At 37.6% G+C, this 12,448-nt stretch overlaps 2 protein-coding genes across 2 annotated transcripts; one reads left to right on the forward strand and one right to left on the reverse strand.

Moving 5' to 3' along the window:
- Positions 1–5,178: 5,178 nt before the first annotated feature.
- On the forward strand, positions 5,179–6,222 carry LOC111464736. The gene has a single exon (XM_023108979.1). The coding sequence runs from the start codon at positions 5,179–5,181 to the stop codon at positions 6,220–6,222; it is 1,044 nt and encodes a 347-aa protein (XP_022964747.1).
- A 1,243-nt stretch (positions 6,223–7,465) lies between these two features.
- On the reverse strand, positions 7,466–11,284 carry LOC111464725 (protein SMAX1-LIKE 6-like). Its single transcript, XM_023108968.1, has 2 exons — positions 9,621–11,284; positions 7,466–9,469 (listed from the first exon to the last, which is right to left on the reverse strand). Exons 1-2 carry the CDS (start codon positions 10,808–10,810, stop codon positions 7,513–7,515), a joined length of 3,147 nt encoding a protein of 1,048 aa, XP_022964736.1. The 5' UTR covers positions 10,811–11,284; the 3' UTR covers positions 7,466–7,512.
- Between the last annotated feature and the right edge of the window lie 1,164 nt (positions 11,285–12,448).

A 12,448-nucleotide genomic window follows, 5' to 3' on the forward strand; every position in this document is an offset into this window, starting at 1 on the left:
ATATGCTTGTTTGATCGTGATTTTCAGTGTTTTTATGATTCTGGTTGGTGGGTATCTTTGCATTTATCTGTTCGTTTCTTGTTCGTGCTCGATATGCTTGTTTGATGCTGATTTTCAGTGCTTTTATGATTCTGATTGGTGGGTATCTTTGCATTTATCTATTTGTTTCTTGTTCGTGCGCGATATGCTTGTTTGATGTTGCTTTTCATTGTTTTTATGGTTTTCGTTGATGGGTATCTCACGAAATTAGAGTAACAATCCTTTCGATCTGTTTCGGGTATCGGAGTTGTATTTCAGTTTAGTGTCTGCTTGGTTTGTAACCAAAATAGTTCTTGGGATCAAATTTCGAGACTAAAATTGCTTATTTTCAAACTAACACTAGAATGATCTGTGTTGTGTTTCTTGGGATCAAATTTCGAGACTAAAATTGCTTATTTTCAAACTAACACTAGAATGATCTGTGTTGTGTTGAATGATTATGAAAGTCGGCCAAATTCATGTTTTTTTTTTAACCAAAAAAAAAAAAAAAAAAAACATTTTCCGGACATTAATGGAAGACATTAATTTTAGTACGCATTACAATGAATTCTTTTTTCATAGCTTTAGTAGTCCTTCAATCCATACGACTTTATGTTGGGTCGTAAATGGATAACTTCTTTTCTCTTTATTATAGAATTATTAATTATTTGATGGATTTATGCGAGGTATTTACAATTAGTATAAGCACGATAGTTGACCCAGTTCGACCGAGTTCTAGGCTCTGTTCACCTAACCGAAAGGACGTTTATTTTTTTGTCATTTAGTGAGTGATTTCTCTTCCCAAGCCATTGAATTCTTCGATTGGTCCATTCTTGATTTTAGATTAAAGTTACTTCTTTTTTAATACAAAATTCAACATCTTTTTTGTACTTTTCAAAACTCAAATAGAATTTTTAAACACTTTTTAGTATTTTTCAGACATCAAAACGATTTTTTTTTTTTTTTTTTTATTTCAAGGGTGTTATATATTTTTATTAATTTATATATATATACCACCGCTAACCGATATTGTCCTCTTTGCATTTTTTGTTTCAGGCTTTCCCTTAAGACTTTAAAATATGTCTGCTAGGGGTGGGTTTCCACACCCTTATAAATGGTGGTTTGTTCTCCTCCCCAACTAATGTGGGACATCACAATATTACAAATGGTATCAAAGCTAGACACCGAACGATATGTCAGCCTTCTCGCTGTTCCCCAAAGGGGGTAGACACGAGGCGATGTGCCAGTAAAGAGGCTAGGCCCAGAAGGGGGTGGATTGTGTTGTTCCACATTAGTTGGGGACGAGAACAAACCACCCTATATAAGGGTGTGGAAACTTTCTCTTAGAAGACGCATTTTAAAGCCTTAAGGGGAAGCCCGAAGAAAAAGCTCAAAGAAGACAATATCTGCTAACGTGAATCTGAGTCGTTACAAATATATATATATATATATATATATATGAATGAAGTGTTCATGTTTTTTTTAAAATAGAACAATTATTAAAAAATGATTTCATTAAATAGGGGAAATGGGCCCTAAGTTAATTATAAATAATATATATATATGAAAGTTATCACTTGAATAGACATTTAAAAATGATAGATATTTATAAAATCAAATATTATATTAATAAAATTAAATATTATATTAATAAAATTAAATATTGTGGTTGAGAAGTACTAAAAGATATCATTTTTTATATAGGAGGGTAGCTCAAAGAATAAATGAAAAGTATATTCCAAAAATGGGGAAAATCATATAAATATTCCTTTTTTATTTTTAAAATTATATTCTATTTTTAAAAAAATAAATTTCCACGTAAAATTAAAATTTTATATCTAATAAAATTAATCATATTTAACACATCAATTCGATAAAAACAAACTCTCTCGGGATGTCACAGATTCAAATACTTTTACAATTTTTCTCTCGTACATCTAACTGTCTAAAATTTTGATGGTCGAAATTAAATTTGAAATATAATAATAAATAAATAAATAAGAGTTGAGGAGTGGGCATAAGAATTATTTATTTATTTATTATTATTATTTAAGAGGGGCATATTATTTTATATTATTACAGTTGGGTTCCACCACTCACTTGTCCTTTCACTTTCATATTTAAAGTTGTTCCCTTTTTTTTTTCCTTTTTCCTTTTTTCTTTTTGCTTTTTTGCTTTTTTTTTTTATTTTCTTTTTATTTTCCATTATTTCAAACATACCCTTTTTTGTTATTAAAGGGAAAAATATTTTTTTTTAATATTTAATTTCGGGTTTTGAATTACCATAATTAAAGTAATTTGGTTTTTATAAAAACATGCCTAATTTTCTTTTTAATAATATTTTAAAAATAATGGAATAGAAAATAGGAAAGAAAGTTCAAACCGAAAGCTTGAAAATCACTTCAAGACGTTTCTAATCTTTTATTCGTCACCGAAAGTTTTTTGTTTCTCCCTCCTCCTTTCTTTCTCTTCACACATACGAGATTCTCGAAAAAAATAATTATATTTTCCGTTTCGTATAATTTTAGTTCATATATTTTCAATAAATCTTAATTTTTTTTTTGTAATAAATATATTTTGTTATTATTATTATTAAAATTAAAAACTTTAAATTTAAATTTATTAAGAGTATATTTATTGAAATTTTAGGGGTTGAATTCCCGTACGTGAGTTAAAATAGAATGAAATCTAAGAGTAAAAAATCATATTATAGTTTAATGGTGATCTTAAAGAATTACGAGTGTTTAATTAAAATTATGATTATAAATATATATATTTCAATCAGTTGAGCTAGGCTTAAATTGACATTCTGGAACCTTCATCAAATTTACAAAGGTATAAGTTAAGATTTCAACCTTCGACCTATGATCTAAACCAATTGAATTACTTATTCAATCAAACATAGAGAGAGGACACTATACGAGCATAGCTCAATTGGTCGTATATGCTCAACTAAGAGATCAGAGGTTTAAACTTCTCCAATTTCATATGTTAAATTAGGTTAAGTTACCAAGGACGTTTTAGGGCTCAATTCCATCGTTTGAACTACATTTGTATTTTTTTTAATTCAGGAGGACTGTTACGGTTGATATACCAAATTCAAACCAAATTGAAATAATTATAACCAAACTCGACCCGGGAAATTTTAATTTATTTAAATCAAATCTATATAGTTTTGGTGAACAAATGTCATCCTATGAAGGCTAGAAATTTTCCCCAAAAAAAAAAAAGAAAAAAAGAAATGAATGGATATAATAGGGTTTAGGGTTTAGGGTTTAAACACAAAGAAGGCCCAAAGGATCAAATGGGAAAGCGAGGGCCACCGACCACAGTGAGCTAAGCTGTAGAGCTTGTGTCCCACCAATCTTTCCATTAGCAAGGAAGAATTCACAAGTCGAGCCTAAGTTTGTTATACAACTCCGCTTACCCTGAACTAAGAACTAAAATTGTAACTTTCCAGTCGAGTGTTATATTCTAATTTTATGACTCCACAAAACGCGAGCCCCTAAAGGGAAACACAGCTTCATATATCAAAGTCGAGCCTATGTTTGTTATACAACTCCACTTACCCTGAACTAGGACCTTACTAATGATTTGGAGTTCAATGTCCAGGACAATGCCCCGAGTAGATTCAAAACTATAACCATTTAGTTGAGTGTTATATTCTAATGTTAAAAGGGAATCATGATCTTACCAGAGCTGGTCGGTTTGGACAAGCGCACGGTCTTATGGTCCTCCAACATTGCATTGCCACTTAAATATTTCACTCCCTGTTGTTGCTGCTGCTGCTGGTCTGGAGAGTGGCTGCTGCTCAGTTTGAACAAAAGCAATCACCGGTCACCATTTTCGGCTGCAAACCCAAGAGAGAGAGAGACAAAGAGAGAGACAGAGAGAATTTTGAGTCAGAACATTGCATCACTACTCAATCTCCAATCCCCAAACCAAAGCAAACACAGTTTTCAGCATATAAAATGGCATGTCTTCTTAAGTAGGAATGATTACAAAGCGAGTTGATGGATGCTCTTTTCATTCTAATGGGCATAGACTTTGTTGAGCAGTGTCATTCTAACAACACATACCCACTGCTAGTAGATATTGTCTTCTTGGGCCTTCCCTTTCAGGCTTTCCCTCAAGGTGTGAGATCCCACATCGGTTGGAGAAGAGAATGATGCGTTCTTTATAAGGGTGTGGAAACTTCTCCCGAGCAAACGTGATTTAAAAACTTTGAGGGGAAGCCCAAAAGAACAACATCTGCTAGCGGTGAGATTGAGCCGTTACAAGTGGTAAGAGAGCCAGACATGGGGCGATACGCCAACAAGGAGGCTGATCCCGAAGAGAGGTGGATTGAAGGGTCCCACATCGATTGGAGAAGGGAACAAGTGTCAGCTAAGATGCTGGGCCTTGAAGGGGGGTGGATTGTGAGATCCCACATCGGTTGGAAAGGAGTACGAAACAGTTTTTATAAGCGTGTGGAAACCTCTCCCTAGCATATGCGTTTTAAAACCCTTGAGGGGAAGCCCAAAGGGAAAGCCGAAAAATGACAATCTCTACTAGTAGTGGATTTGGGTTGTTACACAAGGTTTTTAAAACGCATCTGCTAGAGAGAGGTTTCCACACCCTTATAAAAAATGTTTTCCACACTCTTATAGCGTTTTTGTTGACACTCGTTTTCCTCTCCAATTGATGTGGGATCTCACAATCACCGTAAACTTCAGTGAAGGCCCCCTATACCATCTATACTCGAACAACAAATAACTGATGTCGGGAGGGGTTTTGCTAACAAATCATAGTCTGCATCAAAAGTTGGTAGGGGTTTTGCTAACAAATCATGGTCTACATCAAAAGTTGGTAGGGGTTTTGCTAACAAATCATAGTCTACATCAAAAGTTGCTATGATCATGCAATGAGCAAGGAGAATGGAATATGCTTGTTTGAATGTTTCGAGTCAGTTAGGAAGACAACAAAACAGAACAAATTGACCCATCAACAGTGGAAGCAGACATAATCAACAAGGCCAGGCAGCTTATTCAAACACACAGCCCGCCACTTTTTCTTTCTTTCTTACTTTTCATCATAACCCATTCAAATTTCTCTTCTTCACTTTGTTCTATGTAATTCATTTTCAAACTGGATTTCTTACGTTACTAACCTGGACTCAGCATGAAGTTGTTGCCCTCTCCATCATGCTCTTCCTCTTCCTCTTCCTCCTTCTCCACCTCCACTTCTGATGCTCATGGCTGCAACCCCAGAGCTGCATTAGCTACACCGAGCTGTCTTTCGGGAATTCTCCGCCGAATTCTCTGCTCCGGTACCCTCCCGACGCACCCCACCGATCGGATCACAGACGACACTAGCTCAGTGAAGTCTGATGAGAAGCTTCTTCAAGTCAAGGATTTGAATGTCAAACCCACATCATCTGGAATTGTGGCGAGACTAATGGGCTTGGATCCCTTGCCAGAGCTGAAGCAAAATCATAATTCGATAGCAAGGAGCCAATCCATGAACTCTGTGGGGCATTTCTACAAACACCTGGAAGGCAAACATCAACGAGTCAGATCAACACAGTCATTTCAAGAGACACCCACGTTTCTTGAGCTTGAAAACGAAGAATACTTCATCCTTAGCTTTGAAGGAGAAATCAGAAGTAAAGAATTCAGAGCAAAACAAAGAAGCCAAAGGATCAGAAAGACAAAGAAGAAGAGATTCGATCCGGAAGAAGCCAAGCAGTTCATCCTAATAGATTTGAAAGAAAACAAGAAATCAACCAGAAAAGTAGAATCAGAGTGCAGCTCCGATGAACTAAGCCCAATTTCAGTTCTCGACAGTGGTAAATTCCTCACAGATCCCGAAGAATCAGCGCCATTATTTTCAGGAAACGCCGCTTCAAATTCCCCCATAAACCCTAGAAGGAAATTATCACTGGAGCTCGAAATTCCTCGGAGTCCATCTCGAAATGACGATGATTTGATAATCAACGAAAGTAAAATCGCGAAGACGAAAGTGGTTGAATACGAGATCCAGCGGGAAAGATTCGAAGAAGAGATTCGTAAGATAACAGAGATGGATTTGGGCGAATCGAATTGGAAATGCAGCGAAATTTGCGAAGAACATGAAGAACTTGAAGCTGGAGGTATAATTGAAGGTTTTGATTGGTATATTCTTGAAGGATTGATAGATGAATTTGTAGAACAAATGTATGATTGATCTTCATCTGAACATCAATCATTAACTGTAAATTTCGAATTCTAGTTACTAAATTGACCAGAAATTCAACCAAAATCAAACGGGAAAATTTACATTCTAATTTCAAATGCATTGTTCCAATTTGAATTCGAATTCGCGACCGGTTAGAACAGAGACTCTGTTCTTCGAATTTTTCGTTCAAAAGCACAAATTTTTTAGATTATTATTATTATTTTTTATAAACACAATTCATTCATTATATTTCACTTCAATATAAACTAATATTAATTAATTTCTCAACAAATTTATTTATAAATTTTGTACCATTATTTTATAAGGTTAAATTAAGAAATATAGTCTTAAATTTTGTAATTCCTAAAAAAAAATACTTTTAAAATTTTCGATAATACTCTTAAATTAAAAAAAAAAAAAAAAAAACTTTTCCATCATGTTGGAATGAAAACGTACGTTACTTTATTTCAAAAATACCCTTTTAACTTTGAAAATGTTCATTAATACCCTTCAATTTTTTTTTAAAAAAATACTTTTATAGTTACTATTATATTTAAAAAATACTCATAAAATTTCAAAAGCACATTAACATTATTTACTTTTATAAAAAAAAAAAATTTAAAACCAATATATTTATAAACCTACGATGAAAGTCTCGAAGAAGACAATATCGGTTAATGATCGGCTTAGGCAGGTTACAATTCTATTCCATTACTCGAGGCACTGACCCAATCAATTCAAAATTTCAAATTGATCAAAAAAATTTCTAACCCTGTTGGATGAAAGTCTCACATCGACTAATTTAGGGAATGATCATGAGTTTATAATCGAGGAACACTATCTCCATTGGAACGAGATCTTTTGGGGATGCCCAAAGCAAAGCCGCGAAAGCTTATGCTTAAAGTGGACAATATCATACCATTGTGGAGAGTCGTGTTCATCTAACATGATATCAAAGTCATGCCCATGTTAATAGAATCCTCAAATGACTAAGACTCCAAAAGAAAAGGAGTCGAGCCTCGAGGAGGTGTTGCATAAAGAGAATACTATCTCTCCACTGGAAGGGGACTTTTTCGATTCTAGGAAATTCATACGCTCTATGGACGGAGCAAAAAGTGGAGTCTTGGTCAGAGCAAGCCGCCCTAGCCATGAGAGCTTATGCTCAAAGTGGAGCGGGAGTGGGGAGAGTCATGTTCATCTAACAAACCCAACCTATAAATACTCGAGCGCTCGAGATTTGATTGATTAACCAAAAAGCTAAAACTTAGATTCTACGAATATAATAATTTACATTACAATTCAATTCAATTCAATTATAGAAGGAAGAAGAATCCCATCAGCTTGTTCTTCTTTACACACAAGTTTCATCACAAAACCAGGCCCCATTTGGTACCTTCGTTCTGCTTCAACAAAGCTTCTATGGAGAACCATCTCCACCCATTCCTCCATCACTCTCTTCTTCTCCGATACCCATTTCGCCGCAACGATTCGGACTACGACATCGTACTCGATCTCCAGCACGACCTCGCTCCCGAACACCCTTCTAAACTGCAACCCGATCTCCTTCGCTACTCTTTCTGCTGCCCCCTTGAAATCATACGGTTCGAACACCACCCTTTCGTCTACTCGTTCGAGGAACTCGTCGAGCCATCCTTCTGAGCTTTCTGATACCGAGTCGCTATCGCAATCACCATCTTCTTCCGCCTCTTCTACAGGGAGATTCAAGTCTAGGAAGGACATTGATGACGACGACGACGACGACTTCTTCGGCATTTCCGAGCTTGCTTCCCGCTCGGTGGATTCGTCATCCAGTTTCCTCTTTTTCATTGAGAGGCTCGAGGTTCCTCGTGGGGCAGACGTAATCCTTACATTCATGTCGTTGCAGCTACTGACATCACTGGTACAACCTCGTACTAGTATTTGCAGTTGACAGTTTCTAGCTGCAAGTATTCTCTCCTCAGAGAATTCTGTCTGCTCATCTGCGGTTTTCTCGAACTTTTCGTTCGTCAATGTCATCACGAAGATTGTATTATTGATGGTAGTCTCTCTCCCGTGCGAATCCGGGAACTTACCGGTCGTAATAGCCTCGGACAAGAAGCTCCTAGCCCGAATATCGGCCTTGTCTACGTTCTCTAAAACGACAACCGACGACGATTTCTTCCTCAACTCTGCAGCGACATAATCAACAACAGTTTGTCCCCGAAACTGCTCGTTGTAACCATCAAAACCTTTGCAGTCGAAGAGCGAGTTTCGTCGTCGATCACCGTCCTGTGAGCCAAAATCAACCGAGATGATGTTCTCGTGGCTTCCAAACAACAACTCCGCAAGTGCTAAGGAAATTCTCCGCTTTCCTATTATGTCAGGACCGAGGAACGTTAACCAAATATTTCCCCTCGAATTCGAGCTACGATGCCTTCCACAACCAGCTCGACATCGAAGAACGGTTTCGACAATACAACTCGTGGCTTTACCTTGCCAGCTGACTTTTTCATTCAGTGCATTCCAAAGTGACTTGAATTCTCTTATATCGAGCGGATATCCAGGATTCAGATCGGAGAAACCGGGAGATTGCCTCGGATTATCGACACATCGTCTACTAAACTCAGCTGGATTCGAGCCTGTTAAGTGATGAACCACCTTCTGATTTTCCTGTTCTGCAACTTTTCTCTTGTTCTCGTTGACAGATGCATACAATGTCCCCAAACCCAAATCAGTAGTAACAGAGTGAAGACGCCCATTCGGACCGACAGACTTCGATTCAATAATATCGGTACGAATGTCGGGAATCTCCGATATCAGCCTGCTCGGATTCGTGTCGAAATTGTTATGCAAGTCTCTATCTAAGCAAGGATTTGCAGTTATAGACAATGATTCTTCACCACTTCTTTCATGATCTAAAGCAAATCGACTCGGCTCAAACGACATCCCGTTCCTCGTCTCGGAAACACCAAGTTTAGGGAATAGCTGCCTTCGATGAAGACGACAGATATCGTTCCACTTCTTTTGTAAGCCAATTACCTTGTCATGCTCCTTGCTTTTTGCATCAAGTTCAATCAATGGCATATGCAAGGAACTTTCCGAGCGACGACCGACGACGGTACCGAATCCTGGCTTCCCTATAGCAGCAACTTCCTGCTCGTATTGCTCCGTGCATTGCTGACAACGAACAAACGGTTGATTCAAGCTGCATAACTGACTCGAGAAATTCGATTGTGAAGGAAAGAATCCGCCAAATGGAACAAAAGACCCCATCAAGCTGCAAATTACAACATACATTCAACTAAAATGAACGTTTTGAAAGTATAACGACAAAAATGAACGATGTCGCGTTGATTAAACGACTAAAATGATTGCAGTAATCAGCAGAAGATCTTCATTAAATTAAAAAAAAGCTTATAAAAACTCACCTGGATTTAGTCCCAAATGCATCAGCCATAGACTTGGAAGTTATGGGAAGAAGATGAAGATCCCAATCCTTTTCGATGTCGGGAAACCGAACCAGAAACTTCTCGTGTCTTTTGTATGTCCCGACAGCTCCAATCAGCCATACTCTCCCGCTGTAACGCTTCAGCAGAGCTGTCAGTTGAGACACGACAAAGCTCATTCCATTTTCCTGTTCTTGTTCCTGTTCTTGTCTGATAAAACCGCTCAATTCTCCATAATTCACGACAATCCCAGGCTCTGAACATTGCTGGACAATCCCAAAAACCTCCTCGAACTTCAATTCCATTGTCTCTCTGCTTCGTTTTCGATTCAGAAACTCAGAAATCTCCTTCTCGATTGAAATTACTCTCAACCCAGAAATTTCCCGGGGAAGAATTCCCGATTTGGATCTCTGAACGGAATCGATGAAGCTCCGGAGAGCATCGGCAGCACAGACGCCGACCAACAACGGGTTTTTCTCTGTTTTTCTCATCAGAACCTCCGCGATTCGGCGCGAATTGGCATCGCCGTCGGTGTTTTCATATCCGGCAAGGAAAGGGAAGGGGAAATTCCGGTGACCCAGATCGGAATCGGTGAGATTACAGAGGAAAATGGGAGGGAAACGGGCGGAGCGGGAGAATCGGGAAGGGTGGTCGGAGAGAGGACGGTGGATTATCGCTAATTTAATATCGGAGCTTCGAAATCCGGCTTCCCCAAAAACCCTACTCACAATCGGATCATCAAGAATCGACAAGATGAAATATTTCAACTCGACCTTCAAAATCGAGGGGGTTTGTTGCTGATTATGAATCTGGTAAAGGTGGAAGCTTTCCGGGTGCCGCCGTTGATTAGCTTGCGATCGTTTAATCGCCGCCATGAGGGAGTTCGAAACCGGTGGCTCGTCGGTGGGTTTTGAGGAAGGGAGACGGTCAAGAGATACGCCGACGGACAAGTCCAGTACTCGGAACTGAAGGCGTGGTGGGTACGCGCAGCTGCGGGCACGTGAGCAGGCATCTCGTAGGGCGGAGGACGGCAAAGACAGTAAAGCAGATACAGCGTGAAGGGAGGTAGTTTGAGCGTGGCAGCGGCGGCGGGCGACGGAGACAGCATCGTCTAAAGCCCTCGCTGCCTCCTCTGTTAAGCATTGCCTCGCAGCGCTCACCGGCGTCGGCATCGCCGGCCAGCATAAGAAGATTCCTCTTGTATATTGAAACCGCAAAAAACAGAGAGGTTCGAAAGCTTGAGAAAATGAAAAAAAAAAAAAAAAAGTGGAAAAGAATTAGATGAAGAGTGGTTCACTTCAAGAACTTTTGGGAAATAAATTATTCGATTGTAGGCCAGAGAGACAAGAAAGAAAGGGAAGCGTATAAAAGAGACACCCGACCGAACAGACAAATACAGAACAGAGCTGCCTTTGAGCTGGGTTCTGGTCCTTCTTCTTCTATGGAGCTTGGTGGAGCTCCGGCGTAGGACGGCGGCGGCGGTGCAGTGGGTTTGATTTGTTGAAAACTCGAAGGAAAAATGGAAACTTTATGATTTTGGTTTCATAATTTTGAGGTTAGATGCCGTATCCACTCAAGCAAATGGACCAGTAACTCAACTGTGTTACTTGGAAATTGAGGGGTCACTCTTTAGCTCTTGTTTTTTTTCTCTCTCTCTTTTTTTAAATTTTAATAATAATTAAATTTAATAAAATAATTAATAATCTAATATTGAATTTACTTCAATTTTTTTATTTTTTATTTTTAATTTCATGATGAAGTGGGAGAAATGTGTGTGTGTTTGTGTGTTGGGATTGAAGTGATTGGTCTTGTCTGAAAACACGCTTCCTTTCTTTTTTTTTTTTTGTTATTTTGATGTGCATGTTTTCTTTCTACTTCCTGTCTCTTTTCACCTTCTTCTTCTTCTTCTTATTATTATTATTATTATTATTATTATTATTATTATTATTATTATTATTATTATTATTATTGACGGTATAGTTAGTTACTTCTTGAAGATAAGATACGTTCACAATATTTGCTAGCCAGACACTAAAATATGTGCCAATGAGAATGTTGGACCTTCAAAATAGGTGGATTGGGAGATCTCACATCGAATGGGAAGAGAAACGAAGCATTCTACATGCGCGTTTTAAAATCGTGAGAGTGATGACAATATGTAACTGACTAAAGCAGATAATATCTACTAGTAGTGGGCTTGAATGGTTACAATATCTGCTAGCTGTAAGTAGGGGTGTTATATACTTAAAGTCATCCGACATAGAACTGCTCCAAGCAAAACAGGATGAATTTCCAATTCTTTGTAAGTTTTTTTGTTTTGTATTTTTTTTTTTCAACTTTATTAATTAATGGGATAAAAAGAATTAGAAATGTATGAAAATATTTTTAAATTTTTTAAAATTAAATTATATAGTTGAGGGTATATTTAATAATAATAATTAATGGAGTTGATTAATTTAAAGCAGGGAGAGAAAAAAGATACGCAATCTAGAGAGAGATCCAGAGGTCAAAATCAATCAGAAAAGACAGGTGATGTGTCAGCAGCCCCCACTCGCGATTGGACAATGACATCACTCAGACATTAAATCGGACGGTTATTGGACATCCACGTGGCGCACAATTCTACAAACAAACGCACAGGATTATAACCTTACATAATCCACAGAGACAAAAGGCGAACCCTGCAAATGGCAGGCATCCCAAGGTCCAAATCATTTTTTTTAAATATTAATTTTATTATTTTTAAATATATTATTATTTTTTAAATGACTATTTCTGAATTATTGCTTTTTTTTTTTTTTTTTTTTTTT

This window comes from Cucurbita moschata, unplaced genomic scaffold (genome assembly GCF_002738365.1).
Source record: "Cucurbita moschata cultivar Rifu unplaced genomic scaffold, Cmos_1.0 Cmo_Scf00031, whole genome shotgun sequence".
In the NCBI taxonomy this organism is placed as follows: domain Eukaryota; kingdom Viridiplantae; phylum Streptophyta; class Magnoliopsida; order Cucurbitales; family Cucurbitaceae; genus Cucurbita; species Cucurbita moschata.

What these genes read in the sequence shown, in the direction of transcription:
- LOC111464725 (XM_023108968.1), bottom strand. Translation starts at nt 10,810, where the DNA reads ATGCCGACGCCGGTGAGCGCTGCGAGGCAATGCTTAACAGAGGAGGCA. An exon ending in GCATTTGGGACTAAATCCAG is followed by an intron (nt 9,470 to 9,620) that starts GTGAGTTTTTAT and finishes TGTAATTTGCAG; the next exon opens with CTTGATGGGGTCTTTTGTTC.
- LOC111464736 (XM_023108979.1), top strand. Translation starts at nt 5,179, where the DNA reads ATGAAGTTGTTGCCCTCTCCATCATGCTCTTCCTCTTCCTCTTCCTCC.